The sequence below is a fragment of the Myxozyma melibiosi genome, assembly GCF_037950935.1.
Source record: "Myxozyma melibiosi strain Phaff 52-87 chromosome Unknown BZA70scaffold_12, whole genome shotgun sequence".
Classification (NCBI taxonomy): Eukaryota; Fungi; Ascomycota; class Lipomycetes; order Lipomycetales; family Lipomycetaceae; genus Myxozyma; species Myxozyma melibiosi.
In genome coordinates this window covers 232,534-258,769 of record NW_027042926.1, presented here as the reverse complement: position 1 = coordinate 258,769, position 26,236 = coordinate 232,534, and the positions used below count along the sequence as shown (strand labels likewise).

General features: G+C 51.7%; 7 protein-coding genes across 7 annotated transcripts; 3 read left to right on the top strand and 4 right to left on the bottom strand.

Annotated features, from left to right (window-relative positions):
* Positions 1-1,303: 1,303 nt before the first annotated feature.
* Positions 1,304-8,167, bottom strand: BZA70DRAFT_241435 (uncharacterized protein; the record flags this gene model as incomplete). The annotated part of the gene is made up of 4 exons (XM_064910532.1): positions 1,304-1,821; positions 1,879-5,151; positions 5,216-7,903; positions 7,993-8,167. The coding sequence occupies 4 exons, from the start codon at positions 8,165-8,167 to the stop codon at positions 1,304-1,306; spliced, it is 6,654 nt and encodes a 2,217-aa protein (XP_064766386.1).
* Positions 8,168-10,834: 2,667 nt separating this feature from the next.
* On the top strand, positions 10,835-12,357 carry BZA70DRAFT_77625 (SRF-type transcription factor (DNA-binding and dimerization domain)-domain-containing protein). The gene is made up of 2 exons (XM_064915395.1): positions 10,835-11,325; positions 11,810-12,357. The coding sequence occupies exons 1-2, from the start codon at positions 11,107-11,109 to the stop codon at positions 12,200-12,202; spliced, it is 612 nt and encodes a 203-aa protein (XP_064766385.1). The 5' UTR covers positions 10,835-11,106; the 3' UTR covers positions 12,203-12,357.
* A 492-nt stretch (positions 12,358-12,849) lies between these two features.
* BZA70DRAFT_269216 (Alpha/Beta hydrolase protein) lies at positions 12,850-14,204 on the top strand (the record flags this gene model as incomplete). Its single annotated transcript, XM_064911205.1, has 2 exons — positions 12,850-13,521; positions 13,587-14,204. 2 exons carry the CDS (start codon positions 12,850-12,852, stop codon positions 14,202-14,204), a joined length of 1,290 nt encoding a protein of 429 aa, XP_064766384.1.
* Positions 14,171-17,377, bottom strand: BZA70DRAFT_77675 (glycosyl hydrolase family 3 N terminal domain-containing protein). The gene is made up of 3 exons (XM_064915398.1): positions 17,053-17,377; positions 15,723-16,987; positions 14,171-15,659 (listed from the first exon to the last, which is right to left on the bottom strand). Exons 1-3 carry the CDS (start codon positions 17,189-17,191, stop codon positions 14,409-14,411), a joined length of 2,655 nt encoding a protein of 884 aa, XP_064766383.1. The 5' UTR covers positions 17,192-17,377; the 3' UTR covers positions 14,171-14,408.
* Positions 17,378-19,078: 1,701 nt separating this feature from the next.
* Positions 19,079-22,008, bottom strand: BZA70DRAFT_77672 (uncharacterized protein). The gene is made up of 3 exons (XM_064915397.1): positions 21,235-22,008; positions 21,080-21,165; positions 19,079-21,016 (listed from the first exon to the last, which is right to left on the bottom strand). The coding sequence occupies exons 1-3, from the start codon at positions 21,703-21,705 to the stop codon at positions 19,261-19,263; spliced, it is 2,313 nt and encodes a 770-aa protein (XP_064766382.1). The 5' UTR covers positions 21,706-22,008; the 3' UTR covers positions 19,079-19,260.
* A 121-nt stretch (positions 22,009-22,129) lies between these two features.
* BZA70DRAFT_77915 (uncharacterized protein) lies at positions 22,130-23,896 on the top strand. The gene is made up of 4 exons (XM_064915399.1): positions 22,130-22,563; positions 22,626-22,782; positions 22,842-23,233; positions 23,294-23,896. Exons 1-4 carry the CDS (start codon positions 22,312-22,314, stop codon positions 23,834-23,836), a joined length of 1,344 nt encoding a protein of 447 aa, XP_064766381.1. The 5' UTR covers positions 22,130-22,311; the 3' UTR covers positions 23,837-23,896.
* BZA70DRAFT_77669 (Apn1 protein) lies at positions 23,896-25,837 on the bottom strand. Its single transcript, XM_064915396.1, has 6 exons — positions 25,372-25,837; positions 25,271-25,307; positions 25,074-25,193; positions 24,871-25,005; positions 24,400-24,808; positions 23,896-24,315 (listed from the first exon to the last, which is right to left on the bottom strand). The coding sequence occupies exons 1-6, from the start codon at positions 25,559-25,561 to the stop codon at positions 23,956-23,958; spliced, it is 1,251 nt and encodes a 416-aa protein (XP_064766380.1). The 5' UTR covers positions 25,562-25,837; the 3' UTR covers positions 23,896-23,955.
* Positions 25,838-26,236: the final 399 nt, after the last annotated feature.

The window sequence follows — 26,236 nt, the reverse complement described above, 5'->3', positions numbered from 1 at the left end:
GAACAGTGCAGTCTACACTTTGAGAATACTACCGCTTCGGTATATGGCACTCTCTAAGAGTGCTACCTGCGCAGGATAGGCTGCTTTCTGGCGACTTCACGAGGTGCCATGCATGCGATCAAAGAAAGAAAGATCAAAACATACCCTCATCAACCTCCGCCGAATGTTTTTGTCGTCGAGAGAGAGCCGCGGGATGCTGATAATCCCGATCTATTGCTGGGAAATAGATCAAATCGCTGGGGTGGTACAGGAGCCGAAAACCTGCCCCATGGGAGGGGAGAAGAGAAGAGAGAAGAGCGGGAAGAAGGGCGGGCGCGTTTAAATATGCGGATCGTGGCTCGGCCGGGCGCGTGTCTGATGTAATAGGGTTTCTAGTTTTGGCCGAAAGTAAACACACACTTAACGCGCCGCCCGTTTCGTGATTTTCTTTCCATTTACGGATAATTAGGACGCTCAATCCATCGTTCAGATACGACTGGCAGACATTGCGCAAAATGAATGTAGATGCTGTGTTGTACGGTAGGTAGTCTATGTACAGTATAGACGACTATCCTTCATTGATACTTGCTTCGTCGCTCGGCAGCAAGCCCAGGAAATAATACTCTTGATTGAATCAATTCATGCCCTAATAGTTAAATAAAAAGATGAATATATTAGATTAGACAAATCAAAAAGAAAAGATAAATAGAGAAAACTTTTGAATATCCCCTTCCCAATGTTTTTTTAAACCCTTTTATGAAACACAACCAAATCAAAATAAGAAAATACAAATACACGCAAACGAAAGAAACATGCACACCACACGAAACAAAAATGAAATAACTTTCCCTAAATTTCTTCTCGGTACCTATTCGGTTTTTTGGATAAAAAAACCTCTTACGGTCGAAGAAGAAGAAATAGAGATTTTTTGGTGTTATTTGTATAACTGTGTGTTTCGCTGCGCTTTTTCCTCTTATGGAGAAAAGCGACAAGTGGAGAGTGATGAAAAGACAAATGACTGAAAGAAAACATGAAAAAGAATGAAATCATGGAAAACAGAAAAGACAAGACATAAAAACCACAGACAAGTAATAACTTTTTTGAAATTCTAGATATTTCTTCATAAAACACAAGAAAAATGAAAACGACATCATTATTAGACCATTAAACTGAATTTATGTATACCTCTCACGAATAAAAAAGATAATTAGAGAATAGAAGAGAGTGATTCATCCCTAATAGCTGGGACCCATGACAAGGGCGAGAAGAGCCATGCGGACGTAGAGACCGTATTTCATCTAAATCAAAAGTTAGTAATTGACATCTAGCAAGACTGAACGAATAAATAGAAACGAACCTGTCTGAAGTACGCCGAACGATGGTCAAAGTCAATCTCCTCGCTAATCTCGTTGTTACGAGGCAGAGGATGCATGACACACATGTGCTTCTTGGCGTGCTTGAGCGAGGAGCTGTCGACGATGTAGGTATCCTTCAACATCTCAAACTCAGCCAGGTCCGCAAACCGCTCCTTCTGCACACGAGTGCAGTACAGCACATCGGTGTTGGCGACAACCTCCGGTGTGAACTCCGCAGTCTCGAGCACAAGCATGCCAGCGCGCTCAAGCTCCTCGCGGTACTCGTCCGGCAGTCTGAGCTGGGGAGGAGAGACGAGTTGCACGCGGACCTGGTAGTGCTGGAGAAGAGTGCAAAGAGAGTGCACAGTGCGGCCGTACTTGAGGTCTCCCATGAAGGTCACGGTGATTCCGTTGACGGTGCCAAGCTCCTCACGGATCGTGAACAGGTCAAGAAGAGCCTGAGTAGGGTGCTCCAAAGATCCGTTACCTAGATGATCGTTAGCATATATCGTACCACCAAAAATGAGATAAAGAGCTGACGTACCCGCATTGAGAACGGGGATAGGACTGTACTTGGCAGCAATAGCCGCGCTCTCCTCCGAAGGATGGCGGAGAGCAATGCAATCGACGTACGAGCCGACAGTGCGAATGGTGTCTTGGAGCGTCTCTCCCTTGACGACGCTAGAGCTGCTCGCGCTCACGTTGACAACACGACCACCAAGGCGCTGCATGGCGGCATCAAATGACGAGCTTGTACGTGTAGACGGCTCGTAGAAGAGCGTGCACAGCAGTCTGTTGCTCAGAATGTTCAAGACACCCTGGCGCTCGACCGCGAGACGCATCTCCTGCGCGACAGAGAACAGCAAGTGCAAGTCGCTGCGCTCAAACTGGCGGACAGACAGGATGTGCTGTCTGATGAACGGGTTGCTGCCGCGAAGAGTGGCGGTGATCGACGCGGGAGGCGAGACCTCGCGAGCAAGAGCCGGCGCGTTGAAGATCTGCTCGACGGCCTTGGACGACGCCGGCGTGGAAAGCATGTCGGCCTGGTCGAAACCGCTCGACTTGCCGATCTGCGGCGAGCGCGGGTCAGCAACCGGGACGACAGCGCCGTTGGCGGTGACCGAGCGAGTGCGCTCGAACTTGCTGGCTCCGGAAGCAGACATGTCTCTTCCGATAGTGCCAGGCACCAGAACCTGTCCGTCCAAACACGCGGTCTGTCCGTAGAGCGAGACACGCAGGATCGAGCCGGACATCTTCTTGCCAGCAAACGGAGACCAGACGCCAGACGACTTCTTGATAAACTCGCGGTCAATCTCGACTTCGACCGAGGTCTCGGGCTGATCGTGGAGCTCAAAGATCATCTTGGGGTTGGTGTGCAACCGGCTGACAATGTCCTCAAGAGTAAGTCTACCATCGCGCACAGCAGTGAACAGCAACGGCAGAGTATCCTCAATTCCGATAGCGGGAACGATAGACTCGCCAACGTCAGCGGCAAGCTGCGAGGGAAGCGCGCCAACAGAGAAGCAGTCAATGACAGCCAAGTGCTCCCAGAGCGCGGCCTGGTCCTCCTTGGCGGGCAAACTCGAGCACTGGGGGTAGTCATCCTGCGACAAGAACAGGCTGTAGACCGAAACGTCACAGGTAACCTGCAGACCCTTCTCCTTGCTCAGAGCAATCAATCCGATATCATCCTTGGTCGTAACATTGGTGATATGGACAGGACGGCTGTGCAAGCTAGCCAAAAGCAAGATCGACGCAAGGTCGGTCGTGCGAGCATCAGTCACGATCGGCTTGAGAGCAGGCCAGACCTTGAAATGCTCAGTCACGGCAGCGACCTTGTTGATGTTCTCCGACAAGAAGTTGAACGGAATGTAAAGCGATCCGACAGTGAGCTGCACCTGGCTCAGCTGCTGCGAGTTGGTGGCATTGGCCGCAACTGAGAAGTTGTAGTCAGTGTACGCGCTATTCTCGGAGTTACCCTGGGCGACGACAAGAGCTCTAGCGTCGGTGAGCGAGCTCTTGATACCGGTGGGCATCACACGAATCATCGTGAAACCAGCGGCAATCGAAGCCTTGGAAACCTTCTCAAAGTCAGTGCTTCCCTGGACCGTCAATCCCGGCACGAAGGTAGCGATGTTGATGAGTCCAGGGAGGACAACGGTGCGGTGGCTCGACATAGAGTCGATGCTAGACACACCGAGCGCGAAGTTGCGCGCAAGAGCCTCGACCAAGAGCTTCGCGTTCTTGACGTTCGTAACAAGAGGAACCGAGTAATCGACAGCCATACGACGCGACTGGTAGCCCTTGGACATGTACGATGCCGGGCGACGGAAGCGGTTCGCAGACGGCAGGTTGACATACAAATCAATCAGGTTGTTGGCCAAGTGCTGCGTGAGCGAGTACTCCGACTTTTGGTTCTCCTCGTCGCTGAGAACCTCGAGGTACTTGACAGGCAAGCCGTTCTCCTGCAAGAAATCAGCAGTACCGGCGGTAGCAAACAAGCTGTAGCCCAGCTCGTGCAGCTTCTTCACAGAAGGAAGCATCTCCATCTTCTCCTTGTAAGAACCGATCGAAAGCAGAATGTTCTTCTTGGGAAGATGGAAGCCAGTAGCAACCAAGGCCTTCAGATAAGCCTCGTACTTGTCATGTCCCAGAGCCGCGACTTCACCGGTCGAGGCCATCTCGACACCGAGAACGGGGTCCGCACCAGAAAGACGCGAGAACGAGAACTGGGGAACCTTGACCGCGACGTAGTCAGACGGCACAGGCTCGGCCGGCGAGGGGTAAGGCGTAACAGGCAGACCCATGATGGCCTTTGTAGCAAGCTCGATGAGATCAACGCCGAGCGCCTTTGAGACGAAGGGGAACGAACGCGAGGCACGAACGTTGCACTCAATAACCTTGATCTCGTTGTCCTTGGCGATGAACTGGATGTTGAAAGGACCGGTAACGTTGAGCGCGTCTCCGATCTTCGCGGTGGCCTTAATGATCCGACGAACAGTCTCGGGGTCCAGATCCTGCGGCGGCACAATCAAGGTAGCATCACCAGAGTGAACACCGGCGTTCTCGACGTGCTCAGAGACGACGTGCATGAGCATCTTACCGTCCTTGGCAACAGCGTCCATCTCGATCTCCTTGGCGTTCTCGATGTACTTTGAGATAACGACAGGGTAGTCGCGCGAGACCTCGACAGCCTGCTGCAGGTAGCTTGCGAGATCGTCCTTCGAATAGACTGTGTTCATCGCAGCACCCGAAAGCACGTACGACGGACGCACGAGAACGGGGTAGGAAACCTTATCGCAGAACTCGGCAGCCTCGTCAATGCTGGTGAGTTCCTTCCACGCGGGCTGGTCGACTCCGATTCTGTCAAGCATACGAGAGAACTTGTATCTGTTCTCGGCAGAGTCAATCATCTCGGGCGAGGTTCCGAGAATCTTGACGTTCTGGCGGTGCAAAGGCAGGGCAATGTTGTTGGAGGTCTGACCACCCATAGAGACAACGACACCGTTCGAGCGCTCGAGCTGGTAGATGTCGAGAATGCGCTCGAGGTTGATGCTCTCAAAGTAGAGACGGTCGGCCTCGTCGTAATCGGTCGAGACAGTCTCGGGGTTGTAGTTCACCATAATGGTCTTGACCTTGCTGGCACGAAGAGTGCGCACGGTTCGGACGGCGCACCAATCGAACTCGACAGAGGATCCGATGCGGTAGACACCAGATCCGAGCACCATAACTCCATGATCATCAAAGGCGACGTCGTGCTGAGACGCGTTGTAGGTGATGTACAGGTAGTTGGTGAAGCAAGGGAATTCAGCAGCGACTATATATACGTCTGTTAGTATTCTTAAATACAGAACCAAGATAAGCAAACAGTAGAAACTCACCGGTATCGATTTGCTTGACAAAAGGCGTGATGCCGAATTCGAGTCGGCGCTGACGAACAGCCAACTCGTTAGAGCCCAAGAACTTGGCAAGCTGGCGGTCGTCAAAGCCGAGCTGCTTAGCCTCTCTCATGAGTCCGGGAGAGATAGTGTTGGTGTTGAACTCACTGGTGAACTTGCCGAACTTGATCAATCGCTCGAGCTTGTTCAAGAACCAGGTGTCGATCTTTGTAAGCTCCCAGATCTTCTGGACGCTGTATCCGCTATCGAGAGCGTTGGCGATAGCAAACAGGCGCTGATCGGAGGGAGTCTGAAGCTCAGTGTCGATGTCGATGGACATGAGAGCCTCGGTGGCGTTGAATCCGAGGTTGTGGTAATCGATGGAGCGGATACCCTTTTGGATGGCCTCCTCGAAAGTTCGGCCAATGGCCATCACTTCACCCACACTCTTCATGCTCGAGTTGAGAGCAGTGCTGACGCGGGTGAACTTCTTCAAGTCCCATCTGGGGATCTTGACAACGACGTAATCAAGCGAAGGCTCGAAGCACGCGCAAGTGACCTTGGTGACTGAGTTCTTCACCTCGTTGAGAGGGATGTTGAGACCGAGCTTGGCGGCGACAAAAGCCAAGGGGTAGCCGGTGGCCTTTGAGGCCAGGGCCGACGAACGCGACAGACGGGCGTTGACTTCGATAATGCAGTATTCCTTGGAGAACGGGTTGAGAGCATACTGGATGTTGCACTCTCCGACAACGCCCAAGTGACGGATGACGTTGACGGCAGTGGTTCGCAGCATGTTGTAGTCCTCGTCCGAGAGAGTCTGCGAAGGAGCGATGACGATCGAGTCACCGGTGTGAATTCCAAGAGGGTCAAAGTTCTCCATGTTACAGACTGTGATACAGTTGTCGCGGCAATCACGGACAACCTCGTACTCGATCTCCTTCCAGCCCTTCATACTGCGCTCAACAAGAACCTGAGGGCTGGCAGCGAATGCCTTGTTGCAAAGCTCGACGAGCTGCTCCTTGTTCTCTGCAAATCCCGAACCGAGACCTCCGAGAGCGTAAGCAGCACGGACGATGACTGGGTATCCGATATCCTCGACGGCAGCGAGTGCTTCGTCCATATTTGAGGCCGACGCGGACTTTGCGCATTTCTCGCCAATTTCCTCCATCGAGCGAGCGAAAAGCTCACGGTCCTCGGTGGTAATGATTGTGTCGATGGGAGTACCGAGAACCTTGACTCCGAGCTCCTCGAACTCATCCTTGAGCTTGATACCAACGTTCAATGCGGTCTGACCACCGAAAGTGACGTAGATGGCATCGGGGTGCTCGTACTTGATGACCTTGCGGACAAAGTCAGGGGTGACGGGAAGGAAGTAAACCTTATCGGCCAAACCCTTTGATGTCTGGATAGTGGCGATGTTGGGGTTGATGAGGATTGTGTAGATTCCTTCTTCCTTAAGAGCCTTGATAGCCTGCGAGCCAGAGTAGTCAAACTCACCGGCCTGGCCGATACTGAGACCACCACTGCCAAGAACAAGAACCTTCTTGACGTCAACTCTGGGGGTCTTCTTCTCAGCCACTTCTTTGGTGTCACCAGGCATAGTCACAGGCACGAGCTGCCCAAGCTCGCTCGATTTGCGCACAGACTCGATGAAGGTGTCAAAGAGCCACTCGGTATCTCTGGGACCAGGAGTAGACTCAGGATGGAACTGGACGGAGAAGAACGGGAGTTTGGTGTTGTAGATACCCTCGTTTGTGCCGTCGTTGGCGTTCACGAAAAGTTCCTTCCAGTCAGACTGCAGAGTAGTGACGTCGACGGCATAACCGTGGTTTTGCGAGGTGATGTAGCATTTGCCGTTGATCATGTTCGTGCAGGGGATGTTGTGGCCACGGTTACCGAATTTGAGCTTGATGGTCTGGGCGCCAGAGGCACGAGCAAGAAGCTGGTGGCCGAGACAGATACCAAAGATGGGAGTCTTGGCCTCCTTGAGCGCGACGGCGAGGTTCTCGACAGTAGAAGACATAGTGGCGGGATCACCAGGACCGTTGGAGACAAAGAGACCATCGTAGCCTTCTTCCGAGAGGATGTCGTAGTCCCAAGGCACGACTTTGAGCTCGACACCGCGAGACACAAAGCAGCGGATCTGATTGAATTTCATTCCGACGTCGATACAGAGGATTCTGAGGTTCTGGCCGTTTGCCTTTTTGATGGCAGTCTTGGGGTCGGGATAGTAGGTGATTGGCTCGGAGACCGAGACCTCGGCGACCAAGTTCTTGACATTGGGATCGTCCCATTCTACTGACTCAAAACCAGCGCGCCAGTCGTTGGACGGGGACGGGGAGGCGGCCTCGGTAGCCATCATGAGCTTCCCGAGCATAGAACCCTTCTCACGAATGGTCTTGGTGAGGGCACGCGTGTCAACGCCGTAGATGGCAGGAACACCCTGCTCCTTGAGCCACGATCCAAGAGAAGAAGTCGCGAGGAAGTGGGAGAAATCATCGGTGTAGTCACAAACGACGAGACCAGCGACGTGAATCTTCTTGGACTCGAAGTGAAGCGGGATGCCGGGCAGGAGAGGGTCCTCGGTGTCGCGCGAGGGAACACCGTAGTTTCCCATCAGCGGAAAGGTGCAGACGAGGATTTGTCCCTGGTAGGAGGGGTCGGTAAGAGTCTCGGGGTACCCCACCATTCCTGTGAAGCAGGGAAAAAATTTACAGTCAGCTCACGCGATCGTCGCGAAAAGAAAGTCAGTCATATGTGATGAGGACAAAGACACGTACCAGTCTGGAAGACGAACTCGCCAGAGACCGAGACATCGGCACCAAAGGAGTAACCCTGGACGCAGGTGCCGTCCTTGAGCTCTAGGGCCGCGAGCCGCTTGCCCTCGCCGCCGTTGATCGCGGCGGTGACGGGAGCAGGGACGACGGTAGCCAACTGGGACTCGATGGAGTCCATGTCGACGAATGATCCAGAGGTGAAACCACCATTAGGCGATGAAACAGGGGAGAAAGAAGTGCTAGAGTATCTGCGAGAGGGGGCAGCGATAGATATTCCAGCGGAAGGAGCAGATCCAGGCTGGAAAGGCTTGATAACCGGAGAAGTAGGAATCGTAGACGGCATCGTCAGGTCCAACTTTGTGTTTTTGAAGTCAGTATAGCTGTAAAGTACGTCCGAATAGCATCTCTCTAGCAAGAGCACACACCTTAGTATCGATTTGCTGCTCCTCTTACTCGACCCTAAGAAGTTGGAGAGAGAGAGAGAGAGAGGAAAGGATTGTGTGAAGTTCGACGTTGGGAGTAGTTAAGACTGCAGACAGAAAAAAAATTTTTTAGGCTTTGGTTCACGTGCACGCTAACTGGAAGAGGCAGTAGAGTTGCCTGAACGGGACATAAGTAAACTTGATAAACATGGAGAAAGGTGGGCGCGATTCTACGACTGGCGGCTCTACAATGGTCATTTTGCGGTTCGGGACAGCGAGCCGTTGGCGAGACCGCGTCAGACAACAATGCAGAGATTTGAGTCTGGACAGAGAGGTGGGTGGGGATCATATCGTGGTCACGTACGTTGAATACCAGGACAGGATTCTGCGCAGAGACAAAGGGTTTGAGTAGTCTGCGCAGAAGGGAAGCAGAGTTCTTAAGTAGAGGCGCAGAACAAAGTGAGAACAACGTCACAGGCAGCGCTCCGGAAGATGACGAAATACCAGGAAAGGTCGATGTGCCCAGCCGGAGGTTCGCGGCAAGAGTCAGGGAAGACCGGCAGCTATAAGCAGGCCGCGACGCGTGCAGACCATCACCGAACTCACGTGCTCGCGATCACAGCCGGCGTCTGCCGAAAACGGAAGCGAACAATGTGCGAGCGAAGTGCCGCCAGAGCCGACCCTAAACCTCGTCCGCCGCTTCCGGCTAAGGTCATTGGTCGGCGCCACAGAGAGTGTTTAGAGAGCCAGGATAGGATCTGCAACTATTGAATAGGTGTAGAGACACTATTCTGGGTCTCGGCACCCGCTCGCAGGTCCACAGCTCTCGGGGGTTTGAGGACTGATATGGCAAGACCCGCATGTTCCGCAACGACGGCGGACGCGCAGCAGCAGCACCGGTCCCAGAGGCAGAGCAGAACTGTTTTTCCTGCTGCTCTCAACAATGATATCAAGCACAGCAACAGCAGCAGCGACCGCAACAGGACCCAGCGCTGAACAAGCAGAAACACAGCAGAAAAGCCCGGGATTATCAAAGAGCAGTGTTTGCACCGAGTGGCTGGAGATGTGGCTGGAGCGACGCCACGGGGGCTAGGGCACGCCAGAGTCGCTCGGTGGCCGTCTTATTTATTCCATGCTCGGCCCGTCCGTCACTCGCTCCTCTTTGTTTCCTCGTCCCTCCGCAGAATTCTCCTTTCAACAGTAGCCTTTCGCCGCTTTCCGTATGTTTATTCTTTTGCTTGACGTTGCCTCGGGTAGTTGTTTGAGAATGTGTTGAGTAGTCGCGCGTGTCCTGGTCTGCGTGCTCGGGGGTGCTGTGCTGTCGAGCACGATAGCTGTGTTTACAGCGGGAGCATTGTTGTGGGCACGCGTGGTGAAGAATTTTCGGACAGCACTGCGGTTGAGGCGGTAGTTGGTTAAGAGGATATGCGCTAACAGTATTGGTATAGAAGTATATAATCACAATGTTGCCCGCTGGAGTTATCCTCGTCTTCTGCATCGTCGGTGTTGTCGGTATGTTTCCACAGCTGTTTTCATATATCGCTCAATCCAATCAATGCACTGCAATTCACTGCAATTCACTGCAATTGAGCAAGTCTGGATAAATACTAACTCGAGCTCTATAGGCCTTGCCCTCTTCTTCTTCTTCTGCTTGAAGAAGTACCAGGCTCGCCAGAAGCTGCGTGCCGCTTACTAAACGTATCGCCTTTGTGTGTGCGCGTTTTGTTTTCGGTTCCGGTTTCTCCACTTTTTCTCTTCGGTGTCTCGCAGCGGGATTTCCAAGAAGTACGATTGAGCATGATTTCCGATTCTGCAATGTGAACTAAGAGAGTAATGCTTGATTTGTTTTTTGGTTAGTCGCGATTGCGTGAATGATTTATATAATACACAGAAGTTGCAATAATGTGCATCGATGCTTTTGCTTTTCTTTCGTGCTTTATCCATTTTTTTAATATCTTTCTCATTTTACTATATATTTGGTATTCCCGTTTAATTCCCGCAGGTCTTGTTCTTTTTGTTGCAATACATCAGTTACGGATACTCGGGAGAGTATTGTATTTGTAAAAAGACATTGTTAATATATAGACATTATTATTTAGTCGTTGCTTGTATTGATGTCTGCGATAGTCTATTGGTCCTGATAGAAGTATGATGGAAGCGGTGGATCAGAGTAAAAGAAACGGTGTGAGTGGCCGAGCTAGCCGGGCGTTGTTTATCGTGTTTCGGCAGGACCGCAATTTCCGGTTGCGTCTGTGTCCGCAGAGTGCATACCCCCGCTGCACGCAGCCGTTGATCAGAAGAATAAGAAGAAGAAGATGATGAAGAAGAAGAACAACAAGAAGAAGAAGCAGAAGCAGAGTAGAATAAACACAAGCGATGAGCTCGGCAACGCCCTCGACTCGGTCATCGGCTTGGCAGCACCAGCGCACTGCAGCAGACACCGCAGCCCCGATTGGCGGGCAGCGCAGATCTCGGCACTGCGTACAATTCAGCACACAAACCCTACCCTACCCCAACCCCACCCCTGCCCTCGTCTTGCCGCGTTTGTCGACCTCCCTCCGCCCGCTCCTTCCTCCTTCCTGATCCTGCTCGCCGCTTCCCAAGTAAGCTACTCCCGTCTTCCCCGCGCTCTGAACCCTTCCCCGCCAGCCCTCTGCCCAATCCAGTCCCTGCCCAGGCATAGCTACCTCCTCAAATGTCAGACGAACAGCATCAGCAGCAGCAGCAGCAGCAACAGCAGCAGCAGCAGCAGCATGTCGACCTCAAGCCCCAGCGCGACGACGACGACGACGACGACGACGACGAGACCTCCAAGCCCGGACGCGAGCGGCGCAAGATCGAAATCAAGTTCATCGACGACAAGTCGCGAAGACACATCACTTTCTCCAAGCGCAAGGCCGGTATCATGAAGAAGGTAGGTCATCCTTCATTGTCTATTCTCTGCTTTCGTTCCTTCTCTCTCGCTCTATGCTCTATCTCGCTCCTCTTTTTTTCTCTTTTTTTCCTGCTGTGGACCGGCTTCGATCCAAGTGTACCCGTTTACTCGCTCCTATCCTATTTATTTGCATGTCCATTCTCTATTTCTTCTACTTGAGCATCATTATTTTTCTTTCCTATCTTCTTCCACACCCTTCTCCGTGCGTGATTGCTGTTTGTTGTTGTGATGGCTCATGCCGCCGCGTGCTGGCGCTGATCACAGCCTGACTGTTGTTGTGTTGCCCTGCCTATTACGGCCGCGCGCGTCCTTTCCTATTTCGACCGACGCGTCTTCCTCACTTTTTATTGTCTACTTGTTTCTTCTATTGTGCTTCCTAATTATCTATTATTTTGTTTTCTCTCTTTTATCTTTCTACTTATGATTATTCATGCATCTTCTCTACCCATACTAACTTCCTCAGGCCTACGAGCTCTCTGTCCTCACCGGCACCCAGGTCCTTCTTCTCGTCGTCTCCGAAACCGGTCTCGTCTACACCTTCACCACCCCCAAGCTGCAACCTCTCGTCACCAAGGCCGAGGGCAAGAACCTTATACAAGCTTGCCTCAACGCCCCAGAAGAGCCCGTTGCCCCGCCTCCTCCTCAGCAGGTTCCCCAGCAGCCTCCCATGGTTGATGACCTGCCCCAGGACGACCACTCTCTCGTTGCCGCCGCTAACGCCCAGCAGCGTGCCGTCGCCGCCGCCGTTGCCCAGCATCAGCAGCAGCGCTCTGTCCAGGCTCAAGCCATGAACATGCGACCAGGCATGTATCCCTACCCCGTCCAGGGTCTCCAGGACAGAGACAAGGAGTTTTAAACATACCTCCAAAAAAAGGAAACATCTGAAATGCTTTCTCGTATTTGTTTTTATTTTGGGATAAGGTCTGGGTCGCTTCTCCTTTTATTTTATTTATCTTTGACTTTCGAGTATATTGCTGTTTGTATCTCTCCTGTAATGTCGATATTTTGACATGGAAAATTTTGCCGCCTCATGTATGGGATTTGCACCCTATTTCCTAATGTTGTTTAATAGCTGAACTGTTTTGTTGCTCGCTCTTTGGTATCTACCTCGACAGAAAGTGATCCGTCGACGTGTTGATACTGGAGACGTTGATTGAACAGCTAGATGAGATTTGTGAACCAAAAAGATCACTGTGCGCTTTGCGTGCAAGTGCATCACCGCCTATACTTTTCTCTTGTTACGTTGTCTATGCTTAGTTGTGTTTTTCTCTATTTTTATTGTTGGAGTTGGTATTCTGAATATTGCCGTTACCTATCAAATATACTTGTTCAAGCAACACAATAAAACTCTAAACCCTCAACCTGCTGTTATCGCTCGATTCTGGGCCTCCGACCTTCAAAACCTAAACTCCAACCCCGCCAACCCGTCTTCTACTTTCAGATATCTTCGTCATTCTATCTTCTTTCAAATCTTTATACTAAGCCAGGACGGCAGCACCAGCCATGCGCATTTATATGTCTCTGCTTGTTGCGGGATACTGCCTCCTTCTCGCGTCGGCCGCGCTCGCCATCCAACTACCCTTCGGCCTCACGCCCACGACCGACAGCGACAACCTCGTCTCGAGCCCGCTTTCCGGGCAATACCCATCCGGATTCACACTGCGGCAAGTATTTCACCACGGCACCGATGAGTTCCCAAAGCTGCACCGGCGGCTAGACGTCCCAGCTGAGTTCCACATCGCGTCTGCGGGCGACGAAGAAAGCACGGCGTTTGAGCTGTCGTCTGTTGACCGCCAGGCGACGCGAATGGCGAAGCGCGACTGCGACAGCGTGGAAAGCTATCTTGAGAAAGTACGTACGCGCGAGATTGTCGGCGTGCAGGATTTCGACTGGGTGCACGAGATCATTCCGACGCCCAACATCACGGACCGCGATACGCTCGTCACGCTGGCCAAGATGACGGCGGACGCATACGTCGGGTTGCCGGATAATGCGAACTGGCTGGACGTCGGTGTGCCGTATAATCGCAGCTCAGACTTTGGGTGGGACGCGGCGGGAATTAGAGGACATGTGTTTGCGGATGAGAAGAATAAGACGGTTGTTATTGCGATCAAGGGCACGAGTGCTGCGCTGTTTGATAGCGATGGCGAGACTGCGCCTAGTGATAAGATAAACGTATGCTGCACTTCTTCTTCTCCTTTTGTGCTTGAGAGATGTGGGTTCTTACCAACTATATCTAGGACAATCTTCTGTTTTCATGCTGCTGCTCGCGCGTCAGCTACATGTGGAAAACTGTATGTGACTGCTACGACTCGACCTACACCTGCAAGCAAGACTGCGTCGAAGACGCTCTCTACGAAGAAGACAAGTACTACCGCGCCGTGCTCGACATCTACCGCAACACCACCTCGATCTACCCGGACGCCACGATCTGGCTCACAGGCCACTCCCTCGGCGGCGCCATGGCCTCTCTCCTCGGCCGCACCTACGCCGCTCCCACCGTCACTTTCGAAGCCCCGCCGGAGAAGCTGGCCGCGAAGCGACTGCACCTCCCGTTTCCGCCTATCCCGGAGGAAGAAACGATGATCTGGCATATCGGCAACACCGCCGACCCGATCTACATGGGCGTCTGCAACGGCCCGTCGTCGATCTGCTGGATGGGCGGCTACGCGATGGAGACGCAGTGCCACTCTGCGCTCGAGTGCGTGTACGACACCGTCAATGATAAGAACTGGAGAGTGTCGAGCACCAACCATCGGATCCGGAACGTGGTCGAGATGATTGCGTCGTATAATTCTACGCCGACGTGCGTGGCGAATACAGAGTGCCAGGATTGCTTCGATTGGAGTTACATCTGATCGAAGTCTTAAAATATGCTTGGTCTTTGGTTTTCTTGTTATTTTGTGTTGGTATTTTTTCCAATTTTGTGCATAAGGTGTTGGGCTATTTTGTTTCCTTCTCATCCCGCGTAATCTGATTATCTAAACTCTTAATCTCAGTTTTTTTTTATTAAAACACTTTTGGTTCTCTCTCTTCCTTCTCAAAGGTAATATACAGCTCGCTCACTCCAAAGTAAACGACCCCGCCACCTGATGCTTCCGACTACTTCTCCCCACCAACACCTCAAACTCCCCCCTCGGAATCCTCCACTCCCCCGTCTCGACCTCGTAATAACTCAAATCCTTGCGCGTCAAATAAAACGTCACCTCGTACGATTGCCCCGCCTGCAACTCCACCTTCTCGAACCCGCGCAAAGCTTTGACCGGGAACTCGACCTCCGCGTCAGACGGGTACGACAGGTACACCTGCGCGACCTCGGCGCCGTCGAGCGTGCCGGTGTTTGTGATCACGGCCGTGACACTCACGAGGTTGTCAAACAGCGCGGGATTGCCGCCGGACGCGCCGCCCGCTGGACTGGGCTCGTCTGGCTGCGTCTCGGAGTAGTCGTCCGGGTACGGATACGCGTCGGCATCATACTCGATCTTCTTGGCTTCGCTCGCGGTAAGGTATGGATACACGAAATTTTCAAACTTGCGGAAGTTTTTGGGATATTCGACGTCGCTCTTGTCCGGCAGCGAACTATTCGTCCCGTTATAAAACACAGGAGCAAGATACGCCTCCGGCGCGGTAGGATACTCGCCCGTATCCGCTTCCTCGTCGACAGTGACGGTGAAATTGCTAAACGTGAAATTCGTGTAACTCATCCCAAACCCAAACTCGAACCGCGGCGTGATCTCCTGCTTGTCGAAATGGCGGTAGTCGACGTACAGGCCCTCGGTGAAGTTGATCTGCGGCACGGGCGAGGTCACGTTGTAGACCACGCTCGCGGGGTAGTCGTCTTTGTCCTTTGCGATCGTGAACGGCAGGCGGCCGGACGGGTTGTACGCGCCAAAGATGACGTCCGCGAGACCGAAGCCGATGTCTTGTCCGGGAACAAGCGAGTACAAAACGGCAGTCACGTTCTCGTGCTCGATCCACTCCTCCATATCGACCGCGCCCACGGCCTCGACTACCACCACTGTCTTTGAATTCACCGCCGCAACAGCTTTAATCAGCTCGTCGCCGCCGTGCCATAGCTTAAGATTGTTCCGGTCGCCGAGATTCCCTTCGACGTCGACGAATCCTTCGCCAGAGTCGGAGGAGACAAACACAATCGCGACGTCGGCAGCGGAGGCGTAAGTACTCGCGGCAGTGTGGTCGTAGTCTTCGAGCAAGTAGTCGACCTGGAATCCGCTCATGGCGGCTCTGTAGTTGATTACTTCCACAGGCGTAATCATGTATGGAAAATTGACAGATCCAGATCCCCATCCGGTCTGTATCACGAGTTAGCACAAGCTTAAAACAGAAAATAGGAAAATACAAAGAAGAAAACATACCGCCAGAGTGCCATTATTGCAATCCCTGTTTTCGCATCCATTCGGCCCTCCAGAAAACGGCCCAGCAGCCGATCCCACCACCGCCAACTTCTTGAAATCCGCCAGCGGCAGCACCTCGTTCTCATTCTTGAGCAGTACCACACTCTCCAACGCGATCTGCCTCGTGACCTGACTGCTAACGCTCGACCGCGCGTCCACGTGCTGATTGACGACCCCGTACGGACTATCGTCGATCGAAGGGAAGTAATCTCCTTTGGTATCCAGCGTCCAGGATGAAAAATTCGGCTCGGGGTACGTGCTTGGGTCCTGGCCGACCTTGAAGTACGCGGCCATGATGCGCGTCACCATGTCGTCCAGCCTCCAGGTCGGAACGGACCCGTTCATGACGGCCAAAGTCAAGTTTGGTCCGTACAGCGAGACGCCGTCGGCCCAGGCGATACCGTCGCCCGGCATCGTCATATCCATTCCCGCGAGCGCAGACGCAACGCCCGAGCGCTGCCCGAGCCAGTCCGACATTACAAATCCCTGAAACCCCAGCTCGTCCTTGAGAACCTTGTTGAGCAGATACGAGTTCTGGCAAGCCTGGCTCTGGTTCGCCTGATTGTACGAGCACATCACGGACCCGACGCCCGCGCGCACGGCCTCGGCAAACGGCCAGACGTAGATCTCGCGCAAGACGCGGTCGTCGGCGTTGGCGGAGTACGGCTCCTTGAGGTCGTCAAAGCCAAAGCCTACCCATTCGGCGTACTGACGGAAATGCTCCTGCTCGTTAAGCAGGTAATGCTTCGCGGTCGCAATCACTCCCGCGTCCTGGATTCCCCGAACTGTCTCAGCGCCCGCAATACCCTGCAAATACGGATCGGCGCCAAAACCCTCCCAGTTACGGCCTGCCTCTGCCGCGCGTCCTATAGGACCTATGCACGGCGCGAGCGCGACATTGATTCCCTTTGCTTTGTTCTCCAGCCCGAGCGCGTTCCCGCGCTGGTACATCAGATTCTTGTTAAACGTCGCGCCGGTGGCAATACCCGCCGGAAACGCCGAGTTGAGGTCCGTGAACCGGATCCCGAGCGGGCCGTCCTGGAGACAGATTGCGGAGAAGTTGAGGCGCGGGACCGAGCCCGTGTTGCCGACGCAGGGGCCCATTTGCCAGCCGGTGCCGGTCGTCAGGTTGACTTTCTCGAGAAGCGTGAGCTGGGAGACGAATTCGCGGGCTTTGATGTAGGCGAGGTTCCAGTCTGTGTCGGTCGGGTTGCGACCTCCGAGGACTTGAGCGGTAGGCAGGAAGGGTTAGTGGGAGATTCGGGATGGGGAAGGAATGGGCGGGACTCACGGGATGGGTAGATGTTAGGCGTCGAGTCATACTTGCTGCCATGCGCGCAGGCTGACTGGACGTGTAGTAGCAACAGCAGCAGCGGCACGACAGCAAGGATCTTAACGACGGCGAGCGAGCGAATCTGCATTACACACATGCTAGCGATGATGATTTGATTCGCATGCGATGTCAAAAGACTGTGGTAATAGAGAGCGTAAAGTGCAAAAAACAAGCAAGACCACAGGAAGAACAGCAATCAGCGACGGACAGAAGGGTATTTAGACAGCAGAGAACATAACTTTCGTTGTTGATATGTGAAAAGAGCGTAATTATAGAACAGGCCGAATCCCGGGGTCGCAGGTCGAGGCAGCCATAGCATAAAAGCCGCACCCAAACTCTATCCTATTTAGAACCTGAGACCCGCCTTGCTCGCCGCCTCGAGATCAGGGTATTAAACTGTATGAGCCGTTGTCCTTGTAGCTTGGTTTGGTTTTGCATACTTTGGTGCATGTCACATTGCTCGCTCTTCGGACTTGTAGATGATGAATCAGGCAGGGATCGGCTGCTCCTCGCAGTGCGATCCAGTCAGGTCATCAAAAGGGGTGTGTTCTCGTGGTTGCGGGATTTCACGTGGATAGAGATCTGAAATTATCACTACTTCTTACGACTAGAGCTCAGTATTTCGATTGACAATATTTCGATTGAATAATTTGAGTAACTACATCAAATCATGAGACAGAAAACATAAAAATACACAGAACCAGGAAAATATAATACACAGCGCTGATAGCGCATTTACGACGACCTCTGGTCCGAAGAATATCCATACACAGACCAATACCAACCTCATCTCACTTCCCCGTTGAAGTCCCACCTGCCCCGCCAACCCGACGGCCGCGACACCCACAGGACGTCTGCCCTGATGAAGACGGAGCAGCTCCACGCATCCGCTTCGCAGCAACCATGGAGCTCGGGCACGGTCGTTTCCGAACAGAACGTAGCGATTGGATCGGACTCGATGTCGTACCCCCCTGGCTGTCCTGCACACCCGAAATTTTGTCCGGGTTACTCGCTGACAGCGTCTCACGATTGTCAGATTTGTGCCTCCACTTCAACATCATCGACGGCGTCGATGACACAGAACTCTCAGGCTTTTTCTTCACCGCACCTCTCGACTGGACCGGACTCGATGTCGTACCCCCCTGGCTGTTTTGCACACCCGAGATCAAGGTCTCTGTGCCCTGGTTGATCGCTGACAGCGTCGCATGATTAGCAGATTTACGCCTCCACCTCAACATCGTCGACGGCGGCGATGACACAGGACTCTCAGGCTTCTTCGCAAGTCTCAACAGTATCCTAAAATCAGACGTTGGACCATTCGCGCGCTGGGAAGTCTCTGTCGTCTTTTTAGTTCCAGAAGTCCTCTGCGTCGCGGGTTCAATAATCTCACCCTCTTCAGAACTTGTCAGATATCCATTATCAGTCAAACTCGCGTCAGCAGACGGCGCAACTGTCTCTGTCTTTTTCTTGCTGTTTTCCGCATTGGGTCGCGCTTTCTTTGCTGGCCGTCCAACGCTACTATTCTTGCGACGACCATCATCTTTCTTCTTCTTGCTGCTGAAGCTGATACTGTCTCTTCTCCTCACCTGTCGCAAATACACTTTCGTCGGCACATATCCTCGCTGCCGTCTTGACCCCAGCATCTCAAACTCTAAGCTTTCGTAGTACTCGAGGAGAGCGTGTTCATCATGCTTTGGGAACTTCTTAAGCACATCCTCCCGAGGGGCGTTGCGGTTTTTGAGCTCTAGCAGATCGTACTGCTCAGATTCGCCGAGTGAATACCTAGAGTATGATAAAAGCATCGTGGTGTTAACATTGAGCACAGACAAAATCAGAAACAGAATCAGTATCAGAAACAGGAAGCCACTTATCAGCTCCCCTCGCAAATGCTATTACAGTTTATCATCTCCATCTTCATCGATGGTATCGTCGCCAGATTTTGCTGCAGTGGCATCTGACAGCTCTTCCCTATCAGTAATATCAGCAGTAGCAGACGTCAACCCTCTGGTCGCGCGCTTGTAGACTTTCTCAATCAAATCGGCGGTCAAGCGTTCGGTCGCGCTATAGTCACTCAGAACGTGTGCTAGTGCCGAAAACCTGTTGTTTTCGTTACGAAGCGTCACGATCGTAGACACCAGGTCTTTGTCTCTCATGATGTTGTTGAGTTTAGCGTTGCCCATCGGTTTCCTGTAGATTACATCGAGTTAGCACACTGCCCAATAAATAGATCTCAGTATTAGTCCTATAATCACAGAAATCAACGTGCACTATGTTAGCTCGTCCGCTCTCGATCTCAGAGTCTTCGTCCACGCTGCTATCGGGCACAGATATTGTGGCATCAGTATCCAATCTTTCGTCTTCCACTTCCCCATCATCAACATCAGTTCTCGTCTCAGCATCCTCAAATGAATCACCGTCATAATCAACTCTCTCACGCCGAGTCGATCCCGGTTCCTCTTCCCCTCTGATCATACGAATAACACTCTGCCGACTCCGCTCGTTTTTCGTAGACTTCTTTCTGCGAGTTATGGTCTCGTTACGATTCCAGCTAAACCCGTGAAGAGAAGACTCGCCTCTCGAGTCATCCACATCTCTGATTGCTAAAAGTGACCGCGGAGGACGCATGGTCGAGAGCAATGGCAGTTTTGGCGGCTTGGCTATCGACGGTTTCTTGAACTCTGGCTTCTCAATGGATTTCGACTCTACAGAACTTGTGTCGTCCGCCTTCTGTTCTGGAAGATCCTTCTTCGGAAGCTCAAGTGAGAGCTTTTCGGGAAATCTGGAAAGACTTATCTCTCCTGAGCGAACAGTCGCATAAATTGGAGTTTGAAATTTAGACATAAGGGTAAACCTTTTTGTGACATCGGTACCACTATCAGCTGCAGCCTGCGAACGGCCCGATGCGGAGCTCATTTCCTTGTTCTGCGGCGATTCGCCAACTGGCCGTTCAATCACGGATGGACCGCTATTGAGCTCAACTTCTCTCAGAGTCTCGGGCACTTCAGGCACTTCATTTTTGGATACGCTGGACGTCTCATCGATAGCGCTGACCCGGATGACTCGTGCGCCTGCCGGGAACTCGACAGCGATTGACTCCAGGTCATTAAATGGAGACCCAAACATGTGTCCTGAGGATTCCTCAGTCACTGGCTGGGACGGGGTGGTTCGTCCTAGAGGTTTCTCGGTAGCGGGCAGGGATGGAGTGGTTTGCCTTGGGGAGTCCTCAGGGCCTGGCTGGGAAGACGTGGTTTGCCCTGATAACTCTTGCGAGCCTGTCTCAGCAGGATCGGTTTGCTGTCCTGATGTCGAAGGAGGGCATACGACCCTTACTTTCTCCGTAACCTTTTGACCCGCTCTCTGATTCGGACTTCTGCTGAGACTGTCGGGCGCGGTCTCGGTGATTGATGCGGCAGACAGTAATGTCTGTGCCGCAGAATTCTCGGCCCCGGCAGCGGTATCCTTCGCTGAGTTTTCAGCCAAAGACGGCCGAGCCGCCGGAGGATGTTCCTCAGAATTGAGCTCGGAATGCGCTGTATGATGGGGAGTCTGTTCTGTCTCTCCTTTAATCTCCGCGGTTTGATTTGGGCGATCATTTGACTCCAAAGACTCCGCTGCGAGGTTTGACGCAGCAGTTGCGATTACTTGTGATGTCGCACTGCCAGTCCCACGTCGCTTCCTGACTGTTTTCTTTGCAGGAGATTTTTGAGGTGAGACTTTCGCAAGGGATTGCTGTCTGGCCGGGCGAGATGTCACAGCGGACTGATACTGGACGATTTGAAGGGCTGAAGCAGAGGGCGATTCCTCAACATTATCTTCTCTTTGCGAAGGCAGAGCTGGAGGCTCAATCGGAGACTCTAGTCTAGTAATTTGTGCAGAAGATGCGATCGACTGCAATGTTTGATTTATGGCCCTCCTGCGCCTGCTGAAAAATATGAAGGTTCAAAATTAGCTCGGCTCCAAGAAAGCTCTTATAATCAACACATACCAGAACAAAGTGAGTCTGAAATAGATCTCTTTGCAGTCGCCTACTGTTCTATCGTCGCCGATAATATCTGCAATCACTGGCCAAGACTAAAGACGTAAATGTGTTATTAAGATGTCTTGAATGAAGAAACAATGAAGTGAAAAATAAGAACATACCAAATCATTCATCTTAGCCCGGATCAAAATACTAAGATCATCAACAGTCCAATCAGCAATCCTCACAAATTGTACAAGCTCCGTATCTTCAAGCAGATCATGTAGCTCCTGGAGCTCGCGCGCCCGCGCCAGCTCGGCTCCGTTCACTGTCCCGTTACCAGACATTACCTCCAACCTCAAAGACGTCGAAGGCTGCAATGTGGTACACTCGGTCTGCTTTGATGTTTCTTGGATCGCGGGGAGTTCATATGCCGGCAGATCAGACTGGAGCAAGCATGAGATATTAGACATAGTTCGCGGGTTAAGCAGTAGAGTAGCGTCAATTTGGCTACCGTCTGGGGGAAGAGAGGGAGGGATCGAAAGGCTCTCTGCGCGATCAGAACGAAGCGCCGATGGGTTTGATGGTGACGGGGATGGCGCTGAAGGGAAGTTCGATTTCCGTTTCAAGTTGCTGGTCTGTGGGTGTGACATATATCAAACAGTCAGAGGTGATCTGATCTGCTATTTGTCCAGTAATCTTGGATTTCGGACAAGAGACCGCCAGCGAGATAATACAGAAACAGCAGTAAAAACAGAAACAAGAACTAAATATGCCAACAATAGGCTATTTATGTCCTGCTCCAGAAGCAGATATAAAAAATATCTAAGTTTCGCTGCCAAGCTACTTAAACAGAAGTATTGGCAGAAGAGAGAGAGAAGTAGCGCGCAGTGAGAATCTATACAGTTGGAAGACTGGCTGTCTGACTGACTGGCGGGCCGAATGTAAACAAACCAGAAAGACGCGCTGCGCGTGCGAAGCTGTTTACCCTAACCTGGACATAGGATATTAAGGTTTACTGTAAGGATCGATGTAAAGTGAGACGGAAGCTCATCTTTGGACTGGATCATCTCCACGGAATAGCTGGATTGACTGAGCTGATATTATTTTAAAGAAGAAGATATCGGTTGAGGGCGCTGAGCTTTTAATGAGACGGTCTTGTGCTTGATTACTGCTTTCGTTTTGGTCGCGATAGATCACCCCAACTATATTCAAATAAGGACGGACGAACTTGAAGACAAACATACAGCAAACTAAACATGGCGTCGTCTTCTTCTTCTTCTATGAAATACTCATACACGCTGTGGTCACCGAGCGACACAGTCAAAGATGTGGCCGAGAGTCTTGGGATTGCGAACCTTTCTGAGGAAGTGAGCAAGTCCCTTGCGATGGATGTGGAGTATCGGATAAACGAGGTTCTCGAGCAGGCCACCAAGTTTATGAAGCATTCAAAGCGGACTATTTTGACCACTCAGGATATCAGTCATGCATTCCGGGTGCTTAATCTTGAGGTAATTATATTCAAACATGACGAGTATGTTGTGGTATTTGATGCTTACGGATACCAAACTAGCCCCTCTATGGATACGATTCGACAAGACCTATCAAATTCCGGGAAGCAGTTCTGGGACCAGGACAGACTCTATACTACATTGATGATGAAGAAGTAGACTTTGAAAGGATAATCAACATGCCCCTACCAAAAGTCCCACGAGAAGTCTCGTTCACAGGTACGCTCAGACTTTACATCATTTCATTAATGTACAGACAATAACAGAGCCCTATACAGCCCACTGGCTTGCAATCGAAGGAGTTCAACCTGCAATCCCTCAAAATCCTCAGCCTTCCGAGGGAAGATCTGCTGCGCCAGGTCAACCGGGAGTGAGCTCGACCGAGATCGAAGTCAAGCCGTTGGTGAAGCACGCGCTGTCCAGAGAACTGCAGCTATACTACGACCGTGTGGTTGCAGCGCTGACTGAGGAGTCCTCGACGTCGGCTATGAAGAATGCAGTGCTCAACAGTCTTGGAAATGATCCTGGGCTTCATCAGTTGATCCCCTATTTGATACAGTTCGTGGCGGAGAAGATCAGGCTTAACCTGAAGAATGCATCGATGTTGTATCTGATGCTTCAAGTGCTCCACAAACTTCTCACAAATCAGACAATATTTATAGAACCATATGTGCGTGACCTTTTGTCTGTTTGTTGCGTTTGTGATTGGTTTGACTAACTTTTGATCCAGATCCACTCTATAATGCCGCCAATTCTTACACTGCTGGTCGGTAAACGCATCGGCACCTCGCAGTCGTCAACAGAAGAACACTACAAAGTCCGTGACTTTGCCGCCTCGCTGCTGAACCAAGTCTGCACCAAATACGGCGACACTTATCACACTCTAAAGCCGCGCGTGACGCGCACGCTGTTGAAGGCCTTTATGGATACCTCCAAATCCGCCGGTACGCAGTACGGCGCACTCTCAGGTCTGACCGCGATGGGTCCCGAAGTCGTCCGCGTTCTCATCCTAGGAAACCTGCGAGACTGGGCGGCGGTTATTGGCAGCACCAGCGCTGTCACGGACGAAGACAAGCGAAGGCTAGGTAATGCCGTCATCGAAGCACTCCGCTCACTAGTCGACCCTGAATTTACCACGATCGACGATCTGACTGATCAGGACCGGGCACGGTTTGCCGAGTTTGTGGGTCCCGAGGTGGATAAGCTGGTGAGCGAGGCTTCTGATAGCGAGAGCATTATCAAGGCTGTGTTGGATAGCCAGAAATTTGTGTAGACTGTGGTGCTTAACAGGCCAGATGTTGATGTATGATTAATAAGATGATTACGGAAAGGTACAGAAATGCGTAGGATGATTAATTTGTTTGATAGACTTGTATTGCCGTAAAGAGGCTTTCACTCGCTCTCCGAGTCAGACCCCTTCCCCTTCTTGCGCTTAAACGACAGCTGAGCCTGTTTCTTATCCTGCTTCTTTTCCTGCTTTTTAGTATTCTTTTCCTCCTGCACCTTCCGGTCCGCAGCGCCTTTTTTCGACAGCTCGTCGCGCTTGGCGATGAATTCCGGATCGTCTGCGGATTTTCCTATCAGCCATTCGAGCAGCCTTGGAGAAGAAGTTAGCTTTCCAGTATTGATGATGAGATATTGATAGCAGCGGGGGATGATGTACTTGATTTCTCGCGCCCAGACGGTTTCGTCTTCGCCGTTTGGGGTTTCGAGGATCATTGGTAAGCCCTCTACGTGCTTTGTGTTCATGAGCTATCGAGATTATCAGCACAAACCCGATTTAGAAAGCAGCTATAGTTGAAAAAGCAGATATAGCTGAAAGAGAAAAGCACTCACCACTCTGAAGGACTCCAGTCCCAGAAAGCCAAGTCCGATATTCTGATGCAGATCGCGGTTACTCCCCAGCGGTGCCTTTGAGTCATTGAGATGAATAGATGACAAATACTTCAGCCCGACGACTCGGTCAAACTCCTCCCACATTTTATCATACAGCTCCTGCGTCCGGATATCAAAGCCCGCTGCAAAAGTATGGCATGTATCGATGCAGACGCCGACGCGAGTCTTGTCTTCGACCATGTCGATTACTTCTTTGAGGTCTTCCCATGTGGATCCGATCAGATTGCCATGGCCGGCCATGTTTTCGAGGACGATCTTCACGGAGGAGGTTTCTTTGATTGCGCGGTTGACGTTGGTGGCTAGTTGTTTTAACGCGGTTGCGCGATCGTTTCCCAGAGTTGAGCCGGGGCTATCAATAGTTGTAAGCGACTGTCGATAAGAAAGGACGATATGAGTGGTATTGAAACATACTGGAAGTTATAATGACCGATTCCAAGCTGCTCGCATCTCTTGAGCTCGTCCAAGAACGCGTCGTATGCCTGCTTATTCTTATCCTTGTCCAAATTCGCGAGATTGATCAAGTAAGAGCCATGAGGAAGCGCGTGTCTACCGCCAGAGCGTTTTGTCAGCTTGATCCATACTAAGGTGGAAAGAGGAAGATGCGGGGACAGTACTTTTTCAGATCGTAGTCGAGCTCTTTGGCCAGTTTCCCAAACTCAGATATCTCTTCTGGCTTTAGTGGTGATGCAGTCCATCTTCTTTGTGGCTTTACGAAAAGGGCAAACGCGTTCCCGCTATTTCAGATAGGTCAGTCGATGTCGCTATATTCCTGTTGTAGCTTCCCTAGTGCTTATTAGAGGAGAATAGGTACCCGGTCCGATTGCTATTGGTGACTGCATTAAAAACACCTGTCCGCGCGTTAGCTTACTCAACATCACCGCAATCCCCTCAACAATTCACAAGCACACCAACCTTTCGCAGAGCTAACATGAGCACCAACAAACATCTTCAGCCCCTGCGTGCGGGGAAACATCTCGGCCTCCTTCGTCGCAGCTGTCTTGTTCTTTGCTGATTTCGTGGTTCCCTTTGACGAGCTGTTGCCGTTGCCGCGTCCGCGTGCGCGCTTTGCTGCTGGTTTGACCTCTGCTTCCGAATCTGACATTACTTTTCGCAATTGATGCGTATGCGACGATAGAAGAGTCCTGAACAGCGGGCGATTGGCTTCAGGTTGGCGGCCGGGGAAGTTGTGGGAGTGGTGGTGGGGTGGAGGGAGTTCTCAGGGGGTGGGAAGGTAACTTTCTTCACATTCGGGGTGCCATTTGCTTTCTTCGGAATCTTCGTTGCTGTGTTCTTTGTATGGCCGATAACAATTGCGTAGATTATGCTACGTAAGTGGAACGATAGAGGCTCAGAGTATGCGGCCTCTTCTACGTCCAAAATTACAAGCATATTGTATAATACCAAGTTGATTATTACATACCAACGTTAAATGTGACAGCAATGTTCCTATAATTCATAGCAGAAATTCAAAGCACCACCGCGGCCATTCATCAGACTCTGTAACTTCCGCTCTTCTGTCTGTCCAAGCTGACGTTCTGAAGATAAGACGGAACCCGCAGCTCGCAAACAAAAAAGCAGCCGATAAACAAAAGTAGCGCTATAACCCATTTCTCCGCCCTAGACTCCAGAGCCAATACCCAATATATCAAATGGAAATCATATCAAAGCAAGCATCAACAAAACGTAAACTCAACGATAATCATCATCGTGCGCCAATCCCACAATCTACCACCCCCCGCAAGGCGCAGCAACGCTAGCGACAACGAACGATCCGACA

What these genes read in the sequence shown, in the direction of transcription:
- BZA70DRAFT_77625 (XM_064915395.1), top strand. Translation starts at nt 11,107, where the DNA reads ATGTCAGACGAACAGCATCAGCAGCAGCAGCAGCAGCAACAGCAGCAG. An exon ending in AGGCCGGTATCATGAAGAAG is followed by an intron (nt 11,326 to 11,809) that starts GTAGGTCATCCT and finishes TAACTTCCTCAG; the next exon opens with GCCTACGAGCTCTCTGTCCT.
- BZA70DRAFT_77675 (XM_064915398.1), bottom strand. Translation starts at nt 17,191, where the DNA reads ATGTGTGTAATGCAGATTCGCTCGCTCGCCGTCGTTAAGATCCTTGCT. An exon ending in GCCTAACATCTACCCATCCC is followed by an intron (nt 16,988 to 17,052) that starts GTGAGTCCCGCC and finishes CTACCGCTCAAG; the next exon opens with TCCTCGGAGGTCGCAACCCG. An exon ending in GCAATAATGGCACTCTGGCG is followed by an intron (nt 15,660 to 15,722) that starts GTATGTTTTCTT and finishes CTCGTGATACAG; the next exon opens with ACCGGATGGGGATCTGGATC.
- BZA70DRAFT_77672 (XM_064915397.1), bottom strand. Translation starts at nt 21,705, where the DNA reads ATGTCACACCCACAGACCAGCAACTTGAAACGGAAATCGAACTTCCCT. An exon ending in GGGCTAAGATGAATGATTTG is followed by an intron (nt 21,166 to 21,234) that starts GTATGTTCTTAT and finishes TTACGTCTTTAG; the next exon opens with TCTTGGCCAGTGATTGCAGA. An exon ending in TTCAGACTCACTTTGTTCTG is followed by an intron (nt 21,017 to 21,079) that starts GTATGTGTTGAT and finishes CATATTTTTCAG; the next exon opens with CAGGCGCAGGAGGGCCATAA.
- BZA70DRAFT_77915 (XM_064915399.1), top strand. Translation starts at nt 22,312, where the DNA reads ATGGCGTCGTCTTCTTCTTCTTCTATGAAATACTCATACACGCTGTGG. An exon ending in TCCGGGTGCTTAATCTTGAG is followed by an intron (nt 22,564 to 22,625) that starts GTAATTATATTC and finishes ATACCAAACTAG; the next exon opens with CCCCTCTATGGATACGATTC. An exon ending in CAATATTTATAGAACCATAT is followed by an intron (nt 23,234 to 23,293) that starts GTGCGTGACCTT and finishes CTTTTGATCCAG; the next exon opens with ATCCACTCTATAATGCCGCC.
- BZA70DRAFT_77669 (XM_064915396.1), bottom strand. Translation starts at nt 25,561, where the DNA reads ATGTCAGATTCGGAAGCAGAGGTCAAACCAGCAGCAAAGCGCGCACGC. An exon ending in ACCAATAGCAATCGGACCGG is followed by an intron (nt 25,194 to 25,270) that starts GTACCTATTCTC and finishes TATCTGAAATAG; the next exon opens with CGGGAACGCGTTTGCCCTTT. An exon ending in CTCGACTACGATCTGAAAAA is followed by an intron (nt 25,006 to 25,073) that starts GTACTGTCCCCG and finishes CTCTGGCGGTAG; the next exon opens with ACACGCGCTTCCTCATGGCT.